The sequence below is a fragment of the Triticum urartu genome, chromosome 5 (assembly GCF_003073215.2).
Source record: "Triticum urartu cultivar G1812 chromosome 5, Tu2.1, whole genome shotgun sequence".
NCBI lineage: Eukaryota > Viridiplantae > Streptophyta > Magnoliopsida > Poales > Poaceae > Triticum > Triticum urartu.
In genome coordinates this window covers 66,658,090-66,685,105 of record NC_053026.1, presented here as the reverse complement: position 1 = coordinate 66,685,105, position 27,016 = coordinate 66,658,090, and the positions used below count along the sequence as shown (strand labels likewise).

The following is a 27,016-nucleotide window of genomic DNA, read 5'->3' as shown; positions in this document are numbered from 1 at the left end:
CCTGTGTTTGATGCATGCATACATAATAATTCAAAATTCGATCCATGCACCTCCTGCCCCACAAAAACATCAACATCCCAGTGAATTATAACATACTGTAATATAAATACAAAATATTTTGCAAAACATAATAGCTAATGATTAATGGGTCGGTCCTGGTTCAAACAAGCAAGAAATATTTGGAATATCTTGAGAGATTAATTTTTTTTTGTCCCCAAGGGACGATATTGTACAATTAATACAGATGATTAATATTGATAAAATTACTACCGGCCATTCTATGGTTGTTCGAGGCGCTCCACTTACCATCTTGGTCGCCTCTATCTTACTTTGCTCGTTCTATCTCCCTCTTTTGTATAAAGTGAGTTCCAAATTAATCGCCTCATTAGGGACTAGTCGAGTAGACCTTTGTCGTCCTGACTTTCTATTCTCAGAAAATCAAACATATGTGCTAGATTTTGGCTCTTCTTTAGCCAAATTTGTAAGGTTGATGATATTTGGTGCTTTTAGTCTTGCTCGGCCAACCTTATAGGGCTAGTAACATGTTTGCCAGCTGGGTATATATCTTTTTTTTCATCGGATCCACATGAGACGGTGCTCTGTATTGGACAATTTTAAAAGGGAAACATTTATATTCATCTGACTGATTTTTGGGGACGAGTAAGCCGCCCGCTAGGCCGTCCGATTATCAGATCAGCTCGTTCACGATGTGCGTCTTTGCATGTGGTTGGTCCCCACAACTGGCTATCGTGATTCCTTGGGCTTTCTTTCTTTTTCCACACGATTTGCTATGATTTCTTAGGCTTTCTTTCTTTTTCCACACGATTTGCTAGTGTTTTTGCTAGCTTGCTACTCTCTCCGTCTCATAATATAAGAGCGTTTTTAACACTACGCTAGTGTCAAAAATGTTCTTATATTATAGGACGGAGGGAGTACTTAAACTGCTGCTCACATAAGGCGCAATCGGCTCGGGCAAAGATGGTTAATGCTGCGACCTGCTACTCGTTCCATCGTCCGTGCGGCACTGGAGTGTTGGGAGCTGGCCGCCGGGTGCTGTGAGACCAGACGCCGCCACGAGCCGGTGCTCCGAGGTGACCGGCGATGCTGGGACAACGGGGCGTCAGTTGGCTGCAAGTCACGACTTCTAATGCATGCGTCGTTGGCTGCTGAAATGGAGCATCGTCGATGCTGTAATGGAGCTCACATGTCGCGAGCTTGGTCAGTGCTGCAAAGGAGCTAGCTGGTTCGTCGGAATATTTTCTATGCTGTAACGGAGCATCGTCGGGCCATCAGAACCTCGAGGGTGCTGCAATGGAGCATCGTCGGGCGACAGAGCATCACCGAGCCGCCGGAGCATCGTCGGTGCTGTAACAGAGCTCGCCGTGTCGCGCAGAGCATTGTCGGTGCTGCAAGGGAGCTTGCCGGTCCGTCGGAATATTGTCTATGTTGTAACGGAGCATCGTCGTGCCATCAGAACCTCAATGGAGCGCCGTCGGGCGACGGGGCATCGCAAGGGAGCGTCACCGGCGTTACAATGGGGCATTGTTGGGTCGTCGAAGCATCGTCGGTGCTGCATCGGAGCATCGTTGGGCCACGAAGCATCGCCGATGCTGCAACGGGGTATCACCGGTGTTGCAATGGGGCATTATCGGGCCGTCGGAGCATCGTCCATGCTGCAACGAAGCATTGTTGGGCCGCCGGAGCATCACCAGTGTTGAAATGGGTCATTGTCGAGCCGTTGGAGCATCGTCGGTGCTGCAACGGAGCATCGTCGGTGCTGCAACGGAGCATCATTGGGCCACCGGAGCGGAGCATCACCGGTGTTGAAATGGGTCATTGTCAGGCCGTCGAAGCATCCTCGATGCTGCAACGGAGCTTCGTCGGGCCACCGGAGCATCACCGGTGTTGAAATGGGTCATTGTCAGGCCATCAGAGCATCGTCGGTGCTGAAGTGGAGCTCGCCGGGCCGTCAGAGCATTCTCAGTGTGTCAACGGAGCATCGTCGATGCAGCACTAGAGCTCGCCGGGCCGTCGGGGCATTCTCAGTGTGTCAACGGAGCATCATCGGGCTGCTGAATCATTGTCGTTGTTGCAACGGAGCTTAGCGGGCTGTCGAAGCATCATTGGTGCTGCAACGAAGCTCGCTTGGCCGCCGGAGCATCATCGGGCCGCCGAAACCTCATGGGTGCTACAATGGAGCGTCACCGGGCAGCTGGAGGATCATCGGTGCTACAACGGAGCACCACCAGTATTGCAGTGGGGCCATTGTCGAGCAACCGGAGCATCACTGATGCTTGAAGGGATGGTCGTAGGAGTCTTGTTGCTGGTGCTGCAATCCCGGAGCTTGCCGGTGTTGTAGTTGTGGCTGGTGCATGACAAGATCGCCGACGTTGCCGTGAGACAACTGGCGACATGGCTCTGCAACCTGAGCATTGCTGGTGGTGCAAGCAAAAGTTGGTGCTGCAAGTCACGGCCAGCTGTGATTTTTCGTCGGAGGTATGCATGCCACACAGGAAGGAAGAATTTGGGTTGCACGTACAAGTGGTTAGAGTGGGGTGTATTGTGCTGACGTGGTTGAGGGAATCAAGCACGTGGGTGTTTTGTGGAGGACATAGGCGGGATCACGCGGCCAAAATCAACGGCTGGCCAGCCGGCTAATCTTTTTCTAAGATAAGTCGGCTGACGCCTAGCAGCCACCATTTTTAAAAACAAAAGATGTACTTTCTTTGTAAACATATTATGCTTGCTTCCAGGGGTTATGTTGATGGGTGATGCAATGTTTTGAGCTTTTTTATCCTTATGTTCTTTTCGCCAATGATTGATGTACATACTAGTGGTTGGGGCCGCCATTGCGAGCCGCTTAAGAGGAAGTTGTGCGCATCTTATCTTTGTCCCAAAATTAAAAAAAACATTCTCGCATCACGTGGACATCATATCATCTCAAAAAGAAAAAAAATCCTAAAAAACTTTTCTTGAAAAGAAAAAAAATCTCACTACCATTTAAAAAACTCTAATAAATAAAAAAACTTTCTCACGGTGACCAACCAACGTGCGCCATGTGGCGTAGCTGGTTGGCCACCATTCTACCGCACCTTAATGGGGTTAATTATACTACTTCCGGGAGTAATGTAGAAGTACACTCATCGTGAGAGCTCTGATTTTCCTTTTTATGGAACTCTTTCTGAAGTCATCTGTTTTTTTTTGCGGGAAAAACTTCCGATCTATTCATCAACTCGGCACAACTTTTTGCAAGCTCCTAGAAAATTCCATCATCTTTAGTGTAAAAAAAATTCAGATTAAGATTCAGTAAAGTAGATAAGCTACACCCAAAAATTCAAAAGATTTGGTATGTGCACTTCATGGTTTCCCCTCTTTGGTATATGGGACCTGGAAGGATGATCAATCCATTCGAAAAAATTAGCACACATATCGCAACTTTGTCCTGACGCAAGAGGAGCCCAATCTCTTGAACATACCGGAGTACATTGCAACCTGGGAAAAGGAAGTTGCATCCTCAGAATGCCGTCAAAAGAAGTTGCACCCTCAGAATTATGTAAAACTCAAGGAATTCAGGAACTGCTTCGTGCCACCTGGGCCTGGCCACCTCGGGTTTATATACACTCCCCCACAAATGGAGGTGAAAAGCACCTACAACCCTATCAAGGCTGCTGCCGAGGGCGGGACCCAGGGATCGCAGTGAAACTTCCGGTGTCAGACATGTAATAGTGGTTGTAGTTGATCCTCGTGACCAAATCCGCAAGATGAGGAAAGTGGCCCACGTTGAGCTTGAAAGATAGGATCTGCAAAGGGATCTCAACAGTAAATCATCTACTGAAACACACGTTCCAGACCACATAGGAGATCATCAAATTTTGATAAAGTAGGTAGAAACGTACCCTCAAGAGGAACACAACGCACTCGTCGAATTGCTTCTCGATCCGATCCAACTCCATCTCGCATCTTGCCCTAACAGATGCGGCGGTCCCTCCGGTGCCAAGAGTTTGCTCCACATTGTGGAAGTCTAGCGCCAATCCTAGTATAGTCTTGACTCGACTGGCGATCAGAGCCCACTGAAAACACATGGGAAATGAACACTCTTAGCAATAGTTCAGAACTTCGAGACTGACTTTGGTTTTTGTAAGAATAACATGTTCTCACCAACTTATCCGAGGCCACAAAGCATTGTCTCTGAATAGAAGAAAGATATGCCTCATGAACTTCCATGACCTCGTCCAATGTAGTAGCAGATGCCATGCCATCACAAAGCTCAGTCCACGCACTATGATACACCTGCTCAAAAAGAAACGAGTTCAAGTCGAGACAGTCATAGTTTCTTATAATGAAGTGAGTCAAACCCGTCTCAACTCACTCTGTCCATGACATATTGATGAAATGCATCGACGAAATGCAGGAGCTTCTGCCCTACTATTAAGTGCTGTTTAAAATTATGTGCTGTGCTGCCTCTGCCCTGCCAAAGGAAAAGGGTTGATACATCAGAGTGAAGCTTGGAAGATAGAGCAGATCCAACTATCCAACACTAAACACTATAAGAGTTACAAAAAATAAGTAGCACAAGATGATTTGATGCCACCGTACCTTCCACATCCACTTTCGGGTTTCGTCCAAAACAAACTTTGCACGCTTGACTTTCAGTAAGAATCCCATGACCTGGTCCAGCAAAATGACCAAAGCCATCATATACACGCCGCCCTGTTATATACTTCAGTGTTAAAGCAATTACCTTATTATACTTCTTCAGAGCCTCTGTATTGGCAATTAGATCAAGAGGCCAAGACACCTGCCACCACCAAAATACATGAAAACTATCACACACAGCAAATAACACAGATCATCCTTGTGGTTACTTGGAAAATACCTTATACGTGAAGTTAAGGGCATCAAGTGCATCGATGCCGAAACCCTGTGCACGGCCTTTTCTGGAACTTGGTGCACTTTCCTCATCATATCGTGTGTCATGCTTTGCTAATGAAACAACCAACGAATCTGGAGCAGTTAGGAGCATTTTATCAGCTGAATATCTTATGGATTCCTGCAAGTCAAGGATTAACGTAAGAGTAATGATGGACATAGATATAAATCACAAAGTAGATTTGAAAAGTACTCACCTGCAACAAAGTATTCAACTCAAAATCATCATCCCAGGAATTTCCTTTATCAAGCTTATCAAAAATTGTTATCAGAAACTGCTGCAGCATGTCACCTGAAAACTCAAGTTGGATTATTAACATATTTATATCTTTACTCATTGTCAAAAGAATATTTATTTCTCAAGTGAAAGCTACTCTTCTGTGCAATGGAAATTTTGCGTCGGGGAAAACACAGAAGGTTAAATCCACTGGATGGCACACCTGATCCTAGCAAATAGATAGCTCGTAATACAAGCAGTTCATCCATTAATCTCCATTCACCCATTAGCTTGCACAGGATTCGTTTGCCAATGTGATCCACCTAACGAAGAGGAAGAAAGCACAAAATAATTATACAGATGGACTAACAAGAAATGGCATGTGAGTATAACTATTGATCAGACCTGTTTCTTTATACATTTAGAAAGGCATTCTTGGATAATACCCACTGGATGCAGAGGGTCTTTCAAACTCATGCTCTGAATAAACTTCAGAACTCTTGATGCAAGTGTACTATCTTTCTGCAAAGGTAAAATCTCCGACAATGGGGCATTTTCCTGAAGGGCAATGAGGTTATAGGCTTATAGCTAATGAGAAAACATGAAGAACACAAAGAATACTTCAGAAGCAACTCTTACATTTGCACAAGGAAGAAGAGTAGGAAATGCATAAAGTTCCTCGAGGGTCCTTCTATCATCCTCTTGACGAACATATTCCAAATCATCAAACCGAAATCCAAATTTAAAATCAGTTCCATCTAGTCTGGGAAAAGATGATGTAGGTTGTATATCGCCACAGGTGCTAGTTCCAGCAGATTGGAGATCGCCAAATATAGCTCTCCGCATGTTATCATCATTCAACGGAGGAAGGTCAAAACTTGTAGAGATATTCAAATCACTCCAAGAATTTGGACTCCTCGACAGTACATCTCCGCAAGCAGTGATGGATGGATTTTCATAGCAACATGGACTGAAAGGCATTTCTACTGCATTGGAAGATACATCTTGCAGGTATCCATGAGCAAATATTGGATCCCTCGTAACAGCATCTTTGGACAAGGTTTTCTCCATATCATCATATTTTCTTCCTGAGATAGCATCTCTTAGGAGCTTTAACCAAGTCTTTTCGGAGCTATTTTCTGCACATGCCTCCTTACTCTTACATTCCGAAAAAGCTTGGATATCTGGAGCACTACCAGCACGCAGCTTTCTTAAGTATTCATAAACATGGTCACCATTTTCCAACAGACCAGATAAGCATATCAAGAAAATCTCAGACAAAGTTAACACCCCCATTTCGCGAGCATCATGTCCAAACTGACCTGTAGAATTTGTAAGAGCACCTTCACATCTTAGATGCCCATTTTGGATTTCAGAACTTAATATGTCTGGCCAATTCTGTCGAGTAATGTGATTGGAACGCTGATCAATGTCAAAACCACTTGTGACACTAGTTCGAGTATGGTGTGTGCTTTGGGCATGCTGAACAAGCTGAAATGATTTTCCAGCAGATACAATGGCCCTTGCGATATCCTTCAAGAACACCGGGCACAGAATATCCACGTAACCTTGATTGGTGGCTTTCAAGCAAGCTCCTGTGTTACTTGGTTCCTGTTTGCTTGATTCCTTTGTCCTGATAGACTCACTATCAGTTAGAGTTGATGAATTGTCAGATCGTGATCCTCTTACTCTTAGCATATAGCTCATTTCCCAGAAGGCCGGTTGATCTATCGTAACTGCATTATTTGCATAAAAGAACATCTACATCACAAATGAAAACAGAAAATGCTTAAAGTTCAACCAGCAACGCAGAAATGGAAAATCCTTTTATCAAATTCCTACAGCATTATAATAAGCTGGTACAATCAATGTAATGTTTAACTTTGTAATATCACAAAGTAAGTTAGCAACCTTCCAGCGGTCATTTTAAAAAGCACTACAAGACTTACAGAACTTAAGTATCGGACCAAGAAAAAGTAACATTTAAGACAACAAAGACTAATAACCTCATATTATACTAGAGACATTGGCTTAGAATGTGCGTAAGTAAGCGTGTTAAAAAATGGTTTGAGTTGAAACTGTGAAAACTGTACTAGCTCAGTTTACAATCAAACAAGGAAACTGAGCTAGGCTAATTCCTACCAGTTTAGACAGTTTCACCTAAAACCATTTTTGAACAGGCTTATATGCTTAAGGATATATAAAGGTAAACCCTACAGTATGGGGTCAGGAACCTAGACAGTCGACCAAAATATATGAGGAAACAAATAATTACGTATGTCTTTGCAGAAGTCTACAAGGTTCACACAATATAACAAATTAAGAATGATACTCTCCAGTTTAAGCTCTAGATTTAGGAATGCAAGTACCTTATGGTAGTGTTTCAGTGTTTGGCAAATAGACATATTTGAGAAATTTTTACTGTTATAAATCATCTATCAAAATCAGTTACAAAAGATGTCCCTTCAATACCTCTTCATAAGGGTCATCAAGAATACCATCATAAAGCCAGGAATCAAGGCACTGAAGATAAGGTAACAAGCTTCCAGCAAATATCACTAGCAGCATATGATATGGCTCACCCTGCAATTTAGATTTGAAATGAAGGTTAGTGGACATTGTGAGACAAGAAGCATAAACAGATAGATTTCGCACAGTTAGGCCCTGTTGTAACCTCGCCATCTTCCACAAGACAAACTTCGTTTAACTTTTTATAAAGATGGTTCACAACATGGACTGCCACTTCACTAGATGCCATGTTTGCTCCAGAATCCCAAAAGCCATCTGGCACAGCTCCATGCACAACTTGATGCAGATGTTCTGCTCCCGAACATAAACTGCAAGTTTACAGCGTTGGTGAATAATGTGCTTAGAATGTAAAATGCTAAACTAACATGAAAACATGAGCGCAGCTACCCAAAATAAGAGTTGTCATTTATATTCCTTTTTGCCCTTGAAGTTGAAGAATTAACCAAAAAGGAAATAAAGAAAAGGTAGGAAGCTCCTTGCCATCACATTTTAGACACGGTCGCTATTTTCCCTAAAATATATTAACCTTCAGTACCAATGCTGTAGGAATTTTACAGCATTGGTGAGTAATGGCTACATATTTAGTTTAAAATGTAAAATGCTAAATTAACATGAAAACACGAGCACTGCTACTCAAAATATGAGTTGTCATTTCTGCTCATTTTTGCCCTTGAAGAACTAACCAAATAAGAAACAGAGAAAAGGTAGGAAGCTCCTTGCCATCACATTTTAGACACGGTCGCTAATTTCCCTAAAATATACCACCTCTGTAACTACCAAAGGTGAAGATATACATTAGTAGAACACAAAGCATCGAGGTCCTTGACAAGACATAATAAGCACAAGCCTGCAGCGCACATATACAAATGAACTGCAAATTGGAGGAAGAAAACATCATTGTATCATACTGAAGTAGACCTTGACATAGAATCAGTTAAAGCCAGAAGAGTCACAGTCCGATCAACTGAAACAAACGACATCTCTTCCTCCTTCAGAGCTGCTTCCCGGAGCCTCTGGCGTCAAAATAACGACAGACATTAGAATATGAAAACCGGCAAAAAAAAAAATCATCTGCTCACACTAGATGAGAAATACACACAAGGCCTGAACTGCAATCTCACCATAAGCCATGAATCGACCGCACTAGCAAACGCACTCAATGTGGGAGTCCGGTGATCGCACGACCTGACCTTCCCAACAAAGAGCTCCACTCGCTTCAAGCATGTCGCGGCGAACAGAAACGGCTTGAGCACGGAGCCGAGGCTCGCCCGCGACAGATGCGACACATACGTCCCCGGTTTCTCACAGAACGCCGGCACATTCTTGTCCCAGTAGAGCAAGGGCGTGTCGAAACCCTGGAGCACTTGGAACACACTTTTGACCTGCGAAATGATAGACGGCAGTACAGTCATCAGATTCCAGTACAGTACACGAGCGTGAATCTGAAGAAACAGGGCACCAACCCGCACGAGGGAACCCTTACCAGCTCATGCTCGTCCGTCCTCGAGGCCGGAGCCGGCGCCGCGTGAGGAAGGCCCTTGGAGACGCTAAGCTGAAGCTTGTGTATGAAGCTTTCGGCGACGGGGGTCTCCAGGTACCCTGCGGGTTGATGAGGAAGAACCATGGATGCAGGGGGCATGGGGGTTCAGTCCAACCCAGTTAAGCCCCCCAATTCTTTTGGAGAAAAAGAACTGCTTTGGGCCACAAACCGGCGGGCGCGGCCTCGGTGCCGGATGCCCGTGGGCGTATGAGGCGGCTCCAGCGGAAGGTTGGCGAGGCCGGCGGGGCAAGGCGATGGCCGGAGCGGATCTGCCCCGGGGCGGCGTGGCTGGTGGGTACTGAGACCTAGGTCTTTGGGCGGGGTTGTGAAGTGGGAGCCCGGCAGCCGATGTTTTCCGGCTCGAATGACCCCACCGGCGGGGAGGAGAGCGCGTGGCGGGAGGAGCACGGGCGCGTGGTTGGCGGGAGAACCTCGCTCGCTGGCTTGCTCGGCGGCGGGACGAGCAGGTTTCAGACCTCAACCCTATCTGACCAAGTGTCTAAATGTTCAGTTAGCGTTTGGCTTCAGTTAGATCCTACAGCCCGTCTCGTTCATGGCTACAATTAACACTTTAGAAGAGTTCCCAGCTACAGTTTGGCTTCAGTTCGAGCATCTCTAGCAGATCCTGTATAAGCTCGCTCGCCCCGTTAAATTTCGACAAATTGAAAAACCGACTCGATTAGATGCCCTACAAACAGCCCGGCCCGTAAAAAATTACGGGCGGCCCGTAAACCACCCGCGATTCCGATATATACTAGAGCAGCTGCACTTTAGGGTTCGCATCCTTCATTTTCCCTTTCCCTCTCTGCAGCAAATCGTTCCCTCCGGCGAGAAATCATCCTTCCTCCGGCCGTAGTTTGTCGCGCGCGCAGGCACCCAAAGCTCGTGGGAGGGGTGGTCGAAGGGGCCACGGCGGCTCGCCGTCGCGCAAGCACCGCAATGACGACGAGGCTAGGAGCTCCTCCCTCCGCCCACCGGTGAAGGAGTAACGAAAGGTGGAGGCGCGAGAGCGCGGCGGCCGGCGGGCATGGCACAACTTCGACTGGCTCGACAAGATCTTCTGGCCCATGCTCAAGCGCCTTCGGGAGGCGGAGCGTGTGTGGTACAAGGCGAAGGAGGCGCCTACCGCCGAAGAAGAAGGCGTCATGGCGCCGGTGGAGGCGGCGAAGGAGTACGACCTCTCCAACTCCTTGATGGAGTACCATCTCCACATCAAGAAGGACAGTGATGATGATGAGTAGATTTAGGTTCTTAAGCTAGTATGTTTTAAGTTTGTCATATGAACTCTGTTGAATTCTAGCAATGTATGTGCCGTGAACTAATAGTTTAAATTATGCAGTAATATGTTTACCGGATCTGATCTTTTGTGCTGTCCGCGGTACCGCAAATTCTGTTTACAATATCCGTAAACGAAATATACGGTACCGCGGTTTGCGGCATCTGCTAGAGATGCTCTTAACGTTTCAGAAGAAATCTCTGAGAATAACATACAGCGGTGACCCGCAAAGGGAAAAAGCATACAGGGGCATCAGCTTTCGACAAAATTTCTACATACATAGTACATATTCTACATTCTGCAGGCTACAGCACACGAATCCCTTGCGAGAAAACAATCTGCTCATCATTTACAATGCTACAGCAATGATCAGTGCAGGATCAGGCAAAGACAGTTCATATGCTCGGTGCCAGCTGAGGTTCAGCTACCTGTGGCTTCTGGGGGTCCAAACCTGGGAACTGCCCGATGTCATGACCTTCTACTCGGTTTAGGCTGTCATCCAGACCAATCGCAAACTCCTCAGGCCGTTCCCCACCGCTCGCAAAGTAGTCAGCGACCTGCATTAACAATTTGGTGTTAAACCAACCGGACTCGTATAGCTTAGAGCTAGTTTGTTAAATGCGAAAAATATGAGATATGATGTGGAGTGAAGATAGAGCTAAGGATGGCAGAACTTACATGATCTCCAAGAGACATTCCGCTCAATACTGCTGCTTCTATACTTGAACCCGTGAGCCAGTCACCACAAATGCCTGCTCGGCCCTGGGGATCAAATATGCATGGTACTCCTGGAGTGTTCATCGGTAAAGCTGCACCCCTGTGTTTGCCGGAATGAATATCACCATCATGTATTAATGAAATAGTAACAGGTATGAAAGTCCAATGTGTGCATTCTCATACCACAACTGTACTCTCGTGTAAAATGGCCGCTGAAGAGATCCAGTCGAGAGCCCCAAAGCAACTTCAACTCCCCCAAGCATGTCTCGTTTCACTTTTTCTGCAGTGGCATTCGGGATATTTTCCTATAATTCCATGGTTAAATACATTAGAGAATTCCACTAAAAATGATGGATTTTTTTGGAAATTCCACCTTGGCTTAATTCATCATAACAGGGAGTAGTGCAACCAAATAATATACAACCAAAAAGTATCAAATTTCATTAAGAAAAAGCCACCTGTGGAACTTTGTTTTTCTTTCCATAAGAAGCAGTGCTGAAAAATGTCCAGCACTCGGGTCTGTTTGTCTCCAAAGGGAAAAGTTTCTGAGTATTGTTGGCCATCCAAGAGAGAGAATCAATATCTCTCACAAATGCTCCTTCAAATGTGCCATAAGAGTTATCTTGTGGGATTGGAAGAGGATCATCAAATGCCGCAAGTAGTGCCCAGACAGAACTCAACTCTAGTCTCTGAATATAGAAGGCATAAAATTTAGTAAGCACTTGGAAGAGAGGATAGATCTCATCGTCTCATGACTTCAAATTTTGGTTCAATTTAAACCTTCATTTGCCTTGTCAGTTGGGGTAGACCTGACGTAGAAAGCAGACGGTTCGCACATTTGCCTGATCAATGAGTTAAAAAGGATCAACCAGGGGACACATATACATGGTTGTCTTGGAGAAAAGCCAGAACATGATGTGCTTCTTGTACGAAGAAACTAAATGAGATCCATGAACTGTAATGAGGGTATTGCATAAAAGAATCTGTCTATGGTCTATGGTTCATAACCATGGCCTACTTCCACAAATTATGTCATCCATTCAGTGCTCATGGTAATTTATCTTATCGCATGTTTATATTTCTGTTTTGGTTCATACACCAATGGAACGCCAAAATTTGCCAAAACCATCCAGCTCGATACCAGAAGGAAATCTGTAAATTAATTTCTCAACGGAATTCCATTGAACCACAATTTGGTTTCAGAATTGCCATTTCCAATGTAAAAAATGGTACCTCAAGTTATCTAGGCAGTAATTTTTGGACTTTCGTGTAACTTTACTTCATAATGTGGGACATTTGGGAAATTAGTAGGGTGCACCGAGGTACATGTGCCCCTGGCTGAGTTTTCTCATTTTCAGGTTTGAAAAATTCTGAAATGATTTGTCAATGTGAATTATCCAATGACTTGTGAACCAGCAAAATTTCGAACAATAATATTTTTAATTGTGTGCTCCATGAAAAAAAAATGGTACACTTACGCAGTCTGTTTTAGAAAATCTTCCATTCTTTTATTCTTACAGTACACAAACATATATATTTTTGCCTCAAATTTTGCATGCTCGCACTGCATCCAACAATATGTATCCACAATTTTTTGCAGCAATTTTAAGAACTTACGCATGTATGGTTTGATTATTCCAAGAAACAGGGTGCATGTGTAACCAGGTGGACAAAATCCTCTCTTGGGACACTTGGGTTTAATTTATTTATTTTAGAGCTGGCAGCCTGTCACATATGGAGCAGATTGGAAAACAATGAAGTTTGAACTCCTAAAGTTATAAACTTAAAGAAACTGGCAATAAAGAGAAAACAATATTGAAACGAAATTTGCACTGACCATTGTGTGCTATCACAACGGCATCATATTGACCCTGGGGCTTCTCATTCTCAAACAAGCGCCACAGGCCGTTGAATGGTTCAAGCTTGCTTATCCAGGAAGGCCTTACAACTTTAATCAGGTCATTCTGCACGGGTTGATATGCAACTCAGCAATGAAATGGACAGGCATGAAAGTGGTAGAAATCAGAAGTTCAGTAAGTGACTGATGGACTAAACTCTAACAACCAAATCACAGTAAAATTCAGTCACTGCACTCTACAGTAGGATATGATACTGTGATGCTGTAGTGAAGGAAGCTGTAGCTACTTGGTACTACGCGGAGCATGCATCCACAAAATGTCGACCTGATATACCTCCGGCAGCATTGCATCGGCAAGCGGGCGCATTCCTCTCACGCCGATGTACCTCGGCGTTGAGGAAGGTATGGCTGTGAAATGGCCACCAGCCTCGAGCTCACCGATCGAACCCCTCCACTCGCGAGCCAGCCCTTTCTCGACCCACTCATCGACCAGCTTCTGGAACCTCTGGTCGCTCGCGGTGAAGAACTGCGCCGCGTGGTCGAACACCAGCCGCCGCCCGTCGTCGACCATCCTGGTCGCCATCCTGCCACCTAAGCCGTGCATACCCTGCACCGACGGCGGCGAAAAGGGTAGTGAGTCAGCCTCGCGCGCGTGGTATACGGGCGCGGAGCGAGGGAGGGGGTGAGCGTGAGGGTGAAGGGGCGAACCGTGTCGAATACGACGGCGCGGACGCCACGGGCGGCAAGGGCGGACGCGCAGGAGAGGCCGGAGGCTCCGCCTCCGATGATGGCGACGGTGGGGTCAGCGGGCACCGGGGTGGAGAAGACCACCTGCTCCTGCTGGAAGCTCTTCTTGATGGCCGACTGCCGCGAGAACCGGGGCTTACCGCGCGGGCGCCGCGGGGGCGCCTTCGGAGGACGCGCTCCTCCGGCGCCGCTGGCTGCGACCACCGCCCCGGAAAAGCGGGACGCGGCGCGCGCGGCGGCGGGGCGAGCACATGGGGCGGGGTGGAAGAGCGGCATCGCGGCCTTGCAGGTGCTCGACAAAATGCGGGAGCGGGGGAAGCAGACCGTTATCTGTTTTACGAGTGTTTTATCTTTGCATTGGAGAGAGAAGAGAGAGAGAAAACTGACGTTCTCACGGTTGCTCGGTGGTATTGTATTTTTCAGGGAAATTGTTTGTTCTGTATTAGCTGCAAACTTAGATGTGGGAGTATATTTGTGCTTCTACTCTCTCATATTGTTTTACGGAGGGAGTACTTAAGGCATATACAACGCAGGCGCTAGAAATTGAATCCCGACTGTTATGGCGGTTTCCAATTTATTCCTGCTTTTTCTGGTATCGATGCTCACCTAAAAGTCGAGCGCTAAGACTAGCCACAGTGAGAGTAACTTCAGCAGTAACATCGAATCCAACTCAGCAAATTTGCTTATGTGGCAATGAGTTAATGAGGAGAGAGGTAGTAGTAGTAACTTAGCTAGTTACTGTAACATCACATGTCCCAATGCAATATGAGTCTATAACCTAATAAATGAAGCTATGCATGTTACCACACTTATGTTACTACCGTTGGGTTTCGTAGTAATTTCAAAAAAATTCCTACGCACACGCAAGATCATGGTGATGCATAGCAACGAGAGGGGGAGAGTGTGATCTACGTACCCTTGTAGATCGACAACGGAAGCATTTGGTTGATGTAGTCGTACGTCTCCACGGCCTGACCAATCAAGCACCGAAACTACGGCACCTCCGAGTTCTAGCACACGTTCAGCTCGATGACGATCCCCGGACTCCGATCCAGCAAAGTGTCGGGGAAGAGTTCCGTCAGCACGACGGCGTGGTGACGATCTTGATGTTCTACTGTCGCAGGGCTTCGCCTAAGCACCGCTACAATATTATCGAAGACTTAGGTGGAAGGAGGCACCGCACACGGCTAAGAATATGATCACGTGGATCAACTTGTGTCCATGGGGTGCCTCTTGCCTCCGTATATAAAGGATCCAAGGGGGGTGCGGCCGGCCCCAGTAGGAGGCGCGCAGGAGGAGTCCTCCTCCTACCGGGAGTAGGACTCCCCTCCCTTTCCTTGTCTAATCAGGAGAGGGGAAGGAAGGGAGAGAGGAGAGGGGGGCGCCGCCCCTCCCTCCTTGTCCAATTCGGACTAGGGGGAGAGGGGGCGCGCGGCCTGCCCTGGCAGCCCCTCCTCTTCTCCACTTTAGGCCCATGAGGCCCATTAACCCCCCGGGGGGTTCCGGTAACCCCACGGTGCTCCGGTTTTATCCGAAACTTCCCCGAAACACTTCCGGTGTCCGAATATAGCCGTCCAATATATCAATCTTTATGTCACGACCATTTCGAGACTCCTCGTCATGTCCGTGATCACATCCGGGACTCCGAACTAACTTCGGTACATCAAAACTCATAAACTCATAATATAACTGTCATAGAAACCTTAAGCGTGCGGACCCTACGGGTTCGAGAATAATGTAGACATGACCGAGACACGTCTCCGGTCAATAACCAATAGCGGAACCTGGATGCTCATATTGGCTCCTACATATTCTACGAAGATCTTTATCGGTCAGACCGCATAACAACATACGTTGTTCCCTTTGTCATCGGTATGTTACTTGCCCGAGATTCGATCGTCGGTATCTCAATACCTAGTTCAATCTCGTTACCGGCAAGTCTCTTTACTCGTTCTGTAATACATCATCTTGCAACTAACTCATTAGTTGCAATGCTTGCAAGGCTTATGTGATGTGCATTACCGAGAGGGCCCAGAGATACCTCTCCGACAATCGGAGTGACAAATCCTAATCTCGAAATACGCCAACCCAACATGTACCTTTGGAGACACCTGTAGAGTACCTTTATAATCACCCATTTACGTTGTGACGTTTGGTAGCACACAAAGTGTTCCTCCGACAAACGGGAGTTGCATAATCTCATAGTCATAGGAACATGTATAAGTCATGAAGAAAGCAATAGCAACATACTAAACGATCGGGTGCTAAGCTAATGGAATGGGTCATGTTAATCAGATCATTCAATTAATGATGTGATCCCGTTAATCAAATGACAACTCTTTGTCCATGGTTAGGAAACATAACCATCTTTGATTAATGAGCTAGTCAAGTAGAGGCATACTAGTGACACTCTGTTTGTCTATGTATTCACACATGTATTATGTTTCCGGTTAATACAATTCTAGCATGAATAATAAACATTTATCATGATATAAGGAAATAAATAATAACTTTATTATTGCCTCTAGGGCATATTTCCTTCAGTCTCCCACTTGCACTAGAGTCAATAATCTAGATTACACAGTAATGATTCTAACACCCATGGAGCCTTGGTGCTGATCATGTTTTGCTTGTGGAAGAGGCTTAGTCAACGGGTCTGCAACATTCAGATCCGTATGTATCTTGCAAATCTCTATGTCTCCCACCTGGACTAGACCCCGGATGGAATTGAAGCGTCTCTTGATGTGCTTGGTTCTCTTGTGAAATCTGGATTCCTTTGCCAAGGCAATTGCATCAGTATTGTCACAAAAGATTTTCATTGGACCCGATGCACTAGGTATGACACCTAGATTGGATATGAACTCCTTCATCCAGACTCCTTCATTTGCTGCTTCTGAAGCAGCTATGTACTCCGCTTCACATGTAGATCCCGCCACAACGCTTTGTTTAGAACTGCACCAACTGACAGCTCCACCATTTAATGTAAACACGTATCCGGTTTGCGATTTAGAATCGTCCGGATCAGTGTCAAAGCTTGCATCAACGTAACCTTTTACGATGAGCTCTTTGTCACCTCCATATATGAGAAACATATCCTTAGTCCTTTTCAGGTATTTCAGGATGTTCTTGACCGCTGTCCAGTGATCCACTCCTGGATCACTTTGGTACCTCCCTGCTAGACTTATAGCAAGGCACACATCAGGTCTGGTACACAACATTGCATACATGATAGAGCCTATGGCTGAAGCATAGGGAACATCTTTCATTTTCTCTCTATCTTCTGTAGTGGTCGGGCATTGAGTCTTACTCAACTTCACACCTTGTAACACAGGCAAGAACCCTTTCTTTGCTTGATCCATTTTGAACTTCTTCAAAACTTTGTCAAGGTATGTGCTTTGTGAAAGTCCAATTAAGCGTCTTGATCTATCTCTATAGATCTTAATGCCTAATATGTAAGCAGCTTCACCGAGATCTTTCATCAAAAAACTCTTATTCAAGTATCCCTTTATGCTATCCAGAAATTCTATATCATTTCCAATTAGTAATATGTCATCCACATATAATATCAGAAATGCTACAGAGCTCCCACTCACTTTCTTGTAAATACAGGCTTCTTCAAAAGTCTGTATAAAACCAAGTGCTTTGATCACACTATCAAAGCGTTTATTCCAACTCCGAGAGGCTTGCACCAGTCCATAAATGAATCGCTGGAGCTTGCACACTTTGTTAGCTCCCTTTGGATCGACAAAACCTTCTGGTTGCATCATATACGACTCTTCTTCCAGAAATCCATTCAGGAATGCAGTTTTGACATCCATCTGCCAAATTTCATAATCATAAAATGCGGCAATTGCTAACATGATTCGGACAGACTTAAGCATCGCTACGGGTGAGAAGGTCTCATCGTAGTCAATCCCTTGAACTTGCCGAAAACCTTTTGCGACAAGTCAAGCTTTGTAGACAGTAATATTACCGTCAGCGTCAGTCTTCTTCTTGAAGATCCATTTATTCTCAATTGCTTGCTGATCATCGGGCAAGTCAACCAAAGTCCATACTTTGTTCTCATACATGGATCCCATCTCAGATTTCATGGCTTCAAGCCATTTTGCGGAATCTGGGCTCACCATCGCTTCTTCATAGTTCGTAGGTTCATCATGATCTAGTAGCATGACTTCCAGAACAGGATTACCGTACCACTCTGGCGCGGATCTCACTCTGGTTGATCTACGAGGTTCAGTAGTATCTTGTTCTGAAGTTTCATGATCATCATCATTAGCTTCCTCACTAACTGGTGTAGGTGTCACAGAAACAGTTTTCTGTGATGCACTACTTTCCAATAAGGGAGCAGGTACAATTACCTCATCAAGTTCTACTTTCCTCCCACTCACTTCTTTCGAGAGAAACTCCTTCTCCAGAAAGTTTTCGAACTTAGCAACAAAAGTCTTGCCTTCGGATCTGTGATAGAAGGTGTATCCAATAGTCTCCTTTGGATATCCTATGAAGACACATTTCTCCGATTTGGGTTCGAGCTTATCAGGTTGAAGCTTTTTCACATGAGCATCGCAGCCCCAAACTTTCAGAAACAACAACTTTGATTTCTTGCCAAACCATAGTTTATAAGGAGTCGTCTCAACGGATTTTGATGGTGCCCTATTTAACGTGAATGCAGCCGTCTCCAAAGCATAACCCCAAAACGATAGCGGTAAATCAGTAAGAGACATCATAGATCGCACCATATCTAGTAAAGTACGATTACGACGTTCGGACACACCATTACGCTGTGGTGTTCCGGGTGGCGTGAGTTGCGAAACTATTCCGTATTGTTTCAAATGTACACCAAACTCGTAACTCAAATATTCTCCTCCACGATCAGATCGTAGAAACTTTATTTTCTTGTTACGATGATTTTCAACTTCACTCTGAAATTATTTGAACTTTTCAAACGTTTCAGACTTATGTTTCATTAAGTAGATATACCCATATCTGCTTAAGTCATCTGTGAAGGTGAGAAAATAATGATATCCGCCACGAGTCTCAATATTCATCGGACCACATACATCTGTATGTATGATTTCCAATAAATCTGTTGCTCTCTCCATAGTACCGGAGAACGGTGTTTTAGTCATCTTGCCCATGAGGCACGGTTCACAAGTACCAAGTGATTCATAATCAAGTGGTTCCAAAAGTCCATCAGTATGGAGTTTCTTCATGCGCTTTACACCGATATGACCTAAACGGCAGTGCCACAAATAAGTTGCACTATCATTATCAACTCTGCATCTTTTGGCTTCAACACTATGAATATGTGTGTCACTACTATCGAGATTTAATAAAAATAGACCACTCTTTAAGGATGCATGACCATAAAAGATATTACTCATATAAATAGAACAACCATTATTCTCAGATTTAAATGAATAACCGTCTCGCATCAAACAAGATCCAGATATAATGTTCATGCTTAACGCTGGCACCAAATAACAATTATTTAGGTCTAATATTAATCCCGAAGGTAGATGTAGAGGTAGCGTGCCGACTGCGATCACATCGACTTTGGAACCGTTTCCCACGCGCATCGTCACCTCGTCCTTAGCCAATTTTCGCTTAATCCGTAGTCCCTGTTTCGAGTTGCAAATATTAGCAACAGAACCAGTATCAAATACCCAGGTGCTACTGCGAGCATTAGTAAGGTACACATCAATAACATGTATATCACATATACCTTTGTTCACCTTGCCATCCTTCTTATCCGCCAAATACTTGGGGCAGTTCCGCTTCCAGTGACCAGTCTGCTTGCAGTAGAAGCACTCAGTTTCAGGCTTAGGTCCAGGTTTGGATTTCTTCTCTTGAGTAGAAACTTGCTTGCTGTTCTTTTTGAAGTTCCCCTTCTTCTTCCCTTTGCCCTTTTTCTTGAAACTAGTGGTCTTGTTGACCATCAACACTTGATGCTCCTTCTTGATTTCTACCTCCGCAGCTTTCAGCATTGCGAAGAGCTCGAGAATAGTCTTATTCATCCCTTGCATATTATAGTTCATCACGAAGCTCTTGTAGCTTGGTGGCAGTGATTGGAGAATTATGTCAATGACGCAATCATCTGGAAGATTAACTCCCAATTGAATCAAATGATTATTATACCCAGACATTTTGAGTATATGCTCACTGACAGAACTGTTCTCCTCCATCTTGCAGCTATAGAACTTATTGGAGACTTCATATCTCTCAATCCGGGCATTTGCTTGAAATATTAATTTCAACTCCTGGAACATCTCATATGCTCCATGACGTTCAAAACGTCGTTGAAGTCCCGATTCTAAGCCGTACAGCATGGCACACTGAACTATTGAGTAGTCATCAGCTTTGCTCTGCCAGACGTTCATAACATCTGGTGTTGCTCCAGCAGCAGGCCTGGCACCCAGCGGTGCTTCCAGGACGTAATTCTTCTGTGCAGCAATGAGGATAATCCTCAAGTTACGGACCCAGTCCGTGTAATTGCTACCATCATCTTTCAACTTTGCTTTCTCAAGGAACGCATTAAAATTCAATGGAACAACAGCACGGGCCATCTATCTACAATCAAGCATAAACAAGCAAGATACTATCAGGTACTAAGTTTCATGATAAATTTAGGTTCAAATAATTTACTTAAAGAACTCCCACTTAGATAGACATCCCTCTAATCCTCTAAGTGATTACGTGATCCAAATCAACTAAACCATGTCCGATCATCACGTGAGATGGAGTAGTTTCATTGGTGAACATCACTATGTTGATCATATCTACTATATGATTCACGCTCGACCTTTCGGTCTCCGTGTTCCAAGGCCATATCTGTATATGCTTGGCTCGTCAAGTATAACCTGAGTATTTCGCGTGTGCAACTGTTTTGCACCCGTTGTATTTGAACATAGAGCCTATCACACCCGATCATCACGTGGTGTCTCAGCACGAAGAACTTTTGCAACGGTGCATACTCAGGGAGAACACTTCTTGATAATTAGTGAGAGATTATCTTATAATGCTACCGTCAATCAAAACAAGATAAGATGCATAAAAGATAAACATCGCATGCAATCAATATAAGTGATATGATATGGCCATCATCATCTTGTGCTTGTGATCTCCATCTTCGAAGCACCGTCGTGATCACCATCGTCACCGGCGCGACACCTTGATCTCCATCGTAGCATCGTTGTTGTCTCGCCAATCTTATGCTTCCACGACTATCGCTACCGCTTAGTGATAAAGTAAAGCATTACAGCGCGATTGCATTGTATACAATAAAGCGACAACCATATGGCTCCTGCCAGTTGCCGATAACTCGGTTACAAAACATGATCATCTCATACAATAAAATTTAGCATCATGTCTTGACCATATCACATCACAACATGCCCTGCAAAAACAAGTTAGACGTCCTCTACTTTGTTGTTGCAAGTTTTACGTGGCTGCTACGGGCTTAAGCAAGAACCAATCTTACCTACGCATCAAAACCACAACGATAGTTTGTCAAGTTGGTGCTGTTTTAACCTTCGCAAGGACCGGGCGTAGCCACACTCGGTTCAACTAAAGTTGGAGAAACTGTCACCCGCAAGCCACCTATGTGCAAAGCACGTCGAGATAACCGGTCTCGCGTAAGCGTACGCGTAATGTCGGTCTGGGCCGCTTCGTCCAACAATACCGCCGAACCAAAGTATGACATGCTGGTAAGTAGTATGACTTATATCGCCCACAACTCATTTGTGTTCTACTCGTGCATATAACATCAACATATAAAACCTAGGCTCTGATACCACTGTTGGGGAACGTAGTAATTTCAAAAAAATTCCTACGCACACGCAAGATCATGGTGATGCATAGCAACGAGAGGGGGAGAGTGTGATCTACGTACCCTTGTAGATCGACAACGGAAGCGTTTGGTTGATGTAGTCGTACGTCTCCACGGCCCGACCGATCAAGCACCGAAACTACGACACCTCCGAGTTCTAGCACACGTTCAGCTCGATGACGATCCCCGGACTCCGATCCAGCAAAGTGCCGGGGAAGAGTTCCGTCAGCACGACGGCGTGGTGACGATCTTGATGTTCTACTGTCGCAGGGCTTCGCCTAAGCACCGCTACAATATTATCGAGGACTTAGGTGGAAGGGGGCACTGCACATGACTAAGAATATGATCACGTGGATCAACTTGTGTCCATGGGGTGCCTCTTGCCTCCGTATATAAAGGATCCAAGGGGGGAGGGGTGCGGCCGGCCCTAGTAGGAGGCGCGCAGGAGGAGTCCTACTCCTACCGGGAGTAGGACTCCCCTCCCTTTCCTTGTCTAATTAGGAGAGGGGGGAGGAAGGGAGAGAGGAGAGGGGGGCGCCGCCCCTCCCTCCTTGTCCAATTCGGACTAGGGGGAGAGGGGGCGCGCGGCCTGCCCTGGCAGCCCCTCCTCTTCTCCACTTTAGGCCCATGAGGCCCATTAACCCCCCGGGGGGTTCCGGTAACCCCCCGGTGCTCTGGTTTTATCCGAAACTTCCCCGGAACACTTCCGGTGTCCGAATATAGCTGTCCAATATATCAATCTTTATGTCTCGACCATTTCGAGACTCCTCGTCATGTCCGTGATCACATCCGGGACTCCAAACTAACTTCGGTACATCAAAACTCATAAACTCATAATATAACTGTCATAGAAACCTTAAGCGTGCGGACCCTACGGGTTCGAGAATAATGTAGACATGACTGAGACACGTCTCCGGTCAATAACCAATAGCGGAACCTGGATGCTCATATTGGCTCCTACATATTCTACGAAGATCTTTATCGGTCAGACCACATAACAACATACGTTGTTACCTTTGTCATCGGTATGTTACTTGCTCGAGATTCGATCGTCGGTATCTCAATACATAGTTCAATCTCGTTACCGGCAAGTCTCTTTACTCGTTCCGTAATACATCATCTTGCAACTAACTCATTAGTTGCAATGCTTGCAAGGCTTATGTGATGTGCATTACCGAGAGGGCCCAGAGATACCTCTCCGATAATCGGAGTGACAAATCCTAATCTCGAAATACGCCAACCCAACATGTATCTTTGGAGACACCTGTAGAGTACCTTTATAATCACCCATTTACGTTGTGATGTTTGGTAGCACACAAAGTGTTCCTCCGGCAAACGGGAGTTGCATAATTTCATAGTCATAGGAACATGTATAAGTCATGAAGAAAGCAATAGCAACATACTAAACGATCGGGTGCTAAGCTAATGGAATGGGTCATGTCAATCAGATCATTCAATTAATGATGTGATCCCGTTAATCAAATGACAACTCTGTGTCCATGGTTAGGAAACATAACCATCTTTGATTAATGAGCTAGTCAAGTAGAGGCATACTAGTGACACTCTGTTTGTCTATGTATTCACATATGTATTATGTTTCCGGTTAATACAATTCTAGCATGAATAATAAACATTTATCATGATATAAGGAAATAAATAATAACTTTATTATTGCCTCTAGGGTATATTTCCTTCAACTACCCACTATGAAGGTAGTAACATAGTCTAGGAATACGCGTATGTTACTAGTGTATGTTACTCTCCATTATGGCTAGTCTAAGTAATCATGCACAAAATCCAGTTTCTAGCGCCTGCCCCAAGTGCCTATGCTTGTGATTTTTTTTTCAGGATCCTAAGCGCCTAAATAAGTGCCGCCGCATTGAAGATGCCCTTAGAGCATCTCTAGCAGACCCCTTATAAGACGACTCCTTATAAGGAGTTTACATTTCGCGTTTTTCCTTTTATAAGGGACGAATTTGGCTGTGGCAGAACAGAAACCGCAATTGAAATTGTAAATTTTTAAAAAAGAAAGTTTGGCGCGAAAGATGAACAATAAAACATTAGTACATAGAAGTTCATCATCGATACATATACGAGGTCATCGATTTACATAGTATAGATTCCGTGCCGCGTCGGCCTAACCTAACCTACGACCCAAAATGGGGCTCGCCAGAGCCCTCCGGGTGCGGCGGCGACATTGTGGCGTGGCGGCGATCACTCATTGTTGGAGGAGGTGAGGTCGATGTACATGGAGTCTTGCGTCTCGGCTTCGCGCACCCCGCCTCCATCTTCTCGTCGGACTCCCGCGCCTTGGCGAGGCCCTGCTCGTATAGGAGCTGGTTGATCTTCTCGTCCTAGCGGCGGCGTTGCACCATGTCCTTCTCCTCACGCGCACTGCGCTCGAGAATCGCCGCCTCGGAGCTAGGGGGTAGTCCTCCGGCCCTACGACGTCGGCGCATGGCCCCTCCGCCTCGGGGTCCATCTTGATCGTGCGAAGCGGCAAGAGCTCCTCCGCCTCCCTCTTGACTGCGTGGATCCGCGGGAGCTCCTCCGCCTCCCTCTTGACCGGCGGCAGCGTCGGAGAGCCGAGCCTGTCGTCGGCCGTACTCCTCTGTCCCGCGGCGGAGGAGGGACGCCGGCGGCTCAAGGTCGCGGTTGGTGTATCGGCGGTCGAAGTGCTTCCACGCCACGTCAGCATCGATGCACTGCTTGCGCTCCTCGTCGTCGTGACTGTCGGCGGAGTGGCCGACGCTCCACATCCCGCGCCACATGAGGCGGATCTGTCGGTGGGGCGGCGGATTTAGGTCACCGACGGTGAGAAATCAAAAGGGGAAATGGGGAATCGTGGCGGCGGGGGGATAGGCCGGGTTTCGACCCGTATCGTGGCTGCGGACCCGAATATATACTGCAGCGGGGTGTTCCCGGCCACTGTAAACTTTTTACGAGCTGGGGCGGCTATATGGGGTCTGGTCTGGCCCAAACAAGGGGCAAAACCCGTATAGTCGCCGAAATTAAGGGTCGAGCGCTTATAAGGGGTCTGCTAGATATGCTCTTATCCAATACATCGATGATACATTGTTTACACCAATAATGCTAAACATACAAAGAGTTACACGCAATTACACGTTAACTAAGATTTTTTCCATCTACTAACCAATCATAAACTTGCCACCCCCTGATTTTCAGAGAGGGTGGGCCGCTTCCCCACCTATTGACCAATCAAATTAACCTTTTTTGTAAAAGCTTGTAACTTGTTTGTACATGTATCATTACTCTTGTTTACACCGATGATACATTGTTTATCTTAGAGCATATGTCCAACGCGGGCGCTAGGCTAAGGCGCTGGGATTGATTTCCCTGTTGACGGGCGGTTGGAGCAACAAATCCTGATGTCAGGGATAAAAAATAGGTAGCGACCGTGGCCTTTTCTTTCCCTCTGAACGAGCTGAAATCTCAAGTACCGAATGGATGGTTTAACGTCTGTAGTTACCGCTCCGCGTTGGAATAACAGAGGCTTTGATTCTTTTTGTTTTTATTATATTTATTTTTTGGTCTGCAAGCGTCCGTATAAGCGCCCAACAATGGAGGTACCCTTGTTGGATATGGATTCTTAGCTTTTGGACCTCGAGTAAATGCCAGAGGTTATTCCCGGTCATTTTTTTACTGTGGCTTCTTGGTGAATCGCATATTCTACGATTTTCGTTTGGGCCTCCTTTGGTTCATAGGATAGCAAAATTATAGGAATAGAGAAGTCATAGGAAATGAGATATATGCATCTCAAATCCTATGAGTAGGAATAGGAAAGGAGATGTCCTTTGATTCACTTCATAGGATTTTTCCATTGAGTCTAGGCTAATGTTTATTTTTCTATGAATGTGGAGGATAGAAAGAATTTCTCCATAGGAATAGGATTCCATTCCTCCAAACCAAAGGGCTCTAAAGGAATTTTTTCTATAAAAATCCAATCCTATGAAATTCCTACAAAAATCCTCCAAACCAAAGGAGACCTTGATGTTGTTGATGATGAAGCGGTCTGGTTCGCTCGATTTTTTTATTGTCAAATGTCAATTGGAGATATTGTTGTTCCTTTTTGCCCCCAACGAGGTATAGTTCATGATCTCGTGCATTTGGTGTCTCGAAAGGAGAGAAGGCTAAGGGCATGTACAATGGTGCTATCTTAGGAGTGCCACGTAGGATAAATGATGAGGTGGAGGAGAGAAAACTCATAAGAGAAGGCTTGTCTTCTCTTATTTAAGATAAGACAAGAGATGATCTCTTAGCACAATATGTCTCACCACATTTTTAGGAATTGCTAGTTATTGAAGATAAGGCTAAGAGATGATCCATTGTAGACATTTCTTTGTCATCTCTAAATTACATGCAAAACTTAAGATAAGACTATCTTATCAACCATTGTACATGCCCTAACCATAAGCTCTTCTTTGACTCAAGGAGGTCGTTTGTGGATGTTCAATTTTGTATTATCATCAGTGTTGATCTATTTCTCATGTGGTGTTAAGATCCCTCCTACCATCTTCAAGTAGAAAGAAAGAACTGAAAAATTATGATCCTCTCATGGTAATTTAGATATCCCAAAATAGTCTTGGGCAATGTGCAACAGGATGCGAAAACCTAAATGTCGAGGTGGGATAGGCATACTGAACTTGCGCATTCAAAATGAGGCGCTCATGTCAAAACATGTGCACACATTTCATAATAAAAGGGATATTCCATGGGTGAACTTGATTTGGAACTCTTATTATCACCAGATGGTCCCCATGCAACTATCTTGTGTGGTTCATTTTGATGGAAGGATGTGATCATTTTCAATGGCAGATATAGTGCTCATGCTAAGGTTGGAGTTAGAATTGGTGATTCAGTCTTATTTTGGGCAGATGAATGGACTTTTGGGGATTCTTCTAAGGCTATCCAATTTCTCAACCCACGCCTTTTTCATATCTCACTTCTGACAAAGGTGTTGGCAAGGAGATTCTTCAAATACATGATTGGTCAGTATCTCCATCTACCACTCTCGGTCCAAACCCACCAGGACTTTGTTGCACTTGAGAATATGTTGACAAATTTCAGTTTGGATCCCTTGGGTTTGATGTCTAAAAAAGGCACAATAAGTCTAGGGATTATAGTTCTACCAACTTCTACTCCATTATGCATCATCATATCATGGCGAGTCTTTGCTTACAAGGTGATTTGGAGGAGGTCTACAATGAAAATTATAGTCTTTACTTGGCTCCTCGTAGGTGATCACCTAAACACTACGTGATATGATGCTTCGTCGCCATTGGAATGTTGTTGAGGTGGTCATCATTATGTGCTTTGTTCAACTCGGGTGTTGTGACGCCCCCGATTTAATCGTACAC

General features: G+C 45.2%; 2 protein-coding genes across 4 annotated transcripts; both read right to left on the bottom strand.

The window, feature by feature from the left end:
* Window positions 1-3,372: 3,372 nt before the first annotated feature.
* Window positions 3,373-9,763, bottom strand: LOC125507924 (gamma-tubulin complex component 5-like). 2 transcript variants are annotated; one of them, XM_048672450.1, is made up of 16 exons: window positions 9,159-9,759; window positions 8,797-9,057; window positions 8,594-8,688; window positions 7,821-7,983; window positions 7,619-7,729; window positions 5,786-6,907; window positions 5,552-5,704; window positions 5,370-5,469; window positions 5,127-5,221; window positions 4,877-5,050; window positions 4,742-4,798; window positions 4,597-4,668; window positions 4,370-4,468; window positions 4,159-4,290; window positions 3,897-4,070; window positions 3,373-3,800 (listed from the first exon to the last, which is right to left on the bottom strand). In XM_048672450.1, exons 1-16 carry the CDS (start codon window positions 9,312-9,314, stop codon window positions 3,660-3,662), a joined length of 3,105 nt encoding a protein of 1,034 aa, XP_048528407.1. In that variant the 5' UTR covers window positions 9,315-9,759; the 3' UTR covers window positions 3,373-3,659. The 2 variants fall into 2 exon arrangements, 1 of the variants encoding a protein (XP_048528407.1); XR_007283141.1 differs by lacking the exons at window positions 3,373-3,800; window positions 3,897-4,070 and having other exon boundaries at window positions 4,370-4,463; window positions 9,159-9,763.
* A 961-nt stretch (window positions 9,764-10,724) lies between these two features.
* On the bottom strand, window positions 10,725-14,177 carry LOC125507925 (renalase-like). Of its 2 annotated transcripts, none has more exons than XM_048672451.1 (8): window positions 13,775-14,177; window positions 13,392-13,673; window positions 13,046-13,172; window positions 11,989-12,050; window positions 11,667-11,897; window positions 11,392-11,513; window positions 11,170-11,308; window positions 10,725-11,048 (listed from the first exon to the last, which is right to left on the bottom strand). In XM_048672451.1, the coding sequence occupies exons 1-8, from the start codon at window positions 14,087-14,089 to the stop codon at window positions 10,887-10,889; spliced, it is 1,440 nt and encodes a 479-aa protein (XP_048528408.1). In that variant the 5' UTR covers window positions 14,090-14,177; the 3' UTR covers window positions 10,725-10,886. The 2 variants fall into 2 exon arrangements, with proteins under 2 accessions (XP_048528408.1, XP_048528409.1); XM_048672452.1 differs by having other exon boundaries at window positions 13,401-13,673; window positions 13,775-14,176.
* Between the last annotated feature and the right edge of the window lie 12,839 nt (window positions 14,178-27,016).

Bases quoted from the DNA above. Each gene is read 5' to 3' on its own strand.
- LOC125507924 (XM_048672450.1), bottom strand. From the start codon at position 9,314: ATGCCCCCTGCATCCATGGTTCTTCCTCATCAACCCGCAGGGTACCTG. The intron at 6,908-7,618 runs GTATTGAAGGGA...TTTGTGATGTAG, and splicing joins TTGATGACCCTTATGAAGAG to ATGTTCTTTTATGCAAATAA. The intron at 4,469-4,596 runs GTACGGTGGCAT...TTCCTTTGGCAG, and splicing joins CCCGAAAGTGGATGTGGAAG to GGCAGAGGCAGCACAGCACA.
- LOC125507925 (XM_048672451.1), bottom strand. From the start codon at position 14,089: ATGCCGCTCTTCCACCCCGCCCCATGTGCTCGCCCCGCCGCCGCGCGC. The intron at 12,051-13,045 runs GTCAGTGCAAAT...CTCATTGATCAG, and splicing joins CGTTGTGATAGCACACAATG to GCAAATGTGCGAACCGTCTG. The intron at 11,898-11,988 runs GTTTAAATTGAA...TTCTATATTCAG, and splicing joins AACTGACAAGGCAAATGAAG to AGACTAGAGTTGAGTTCTGT.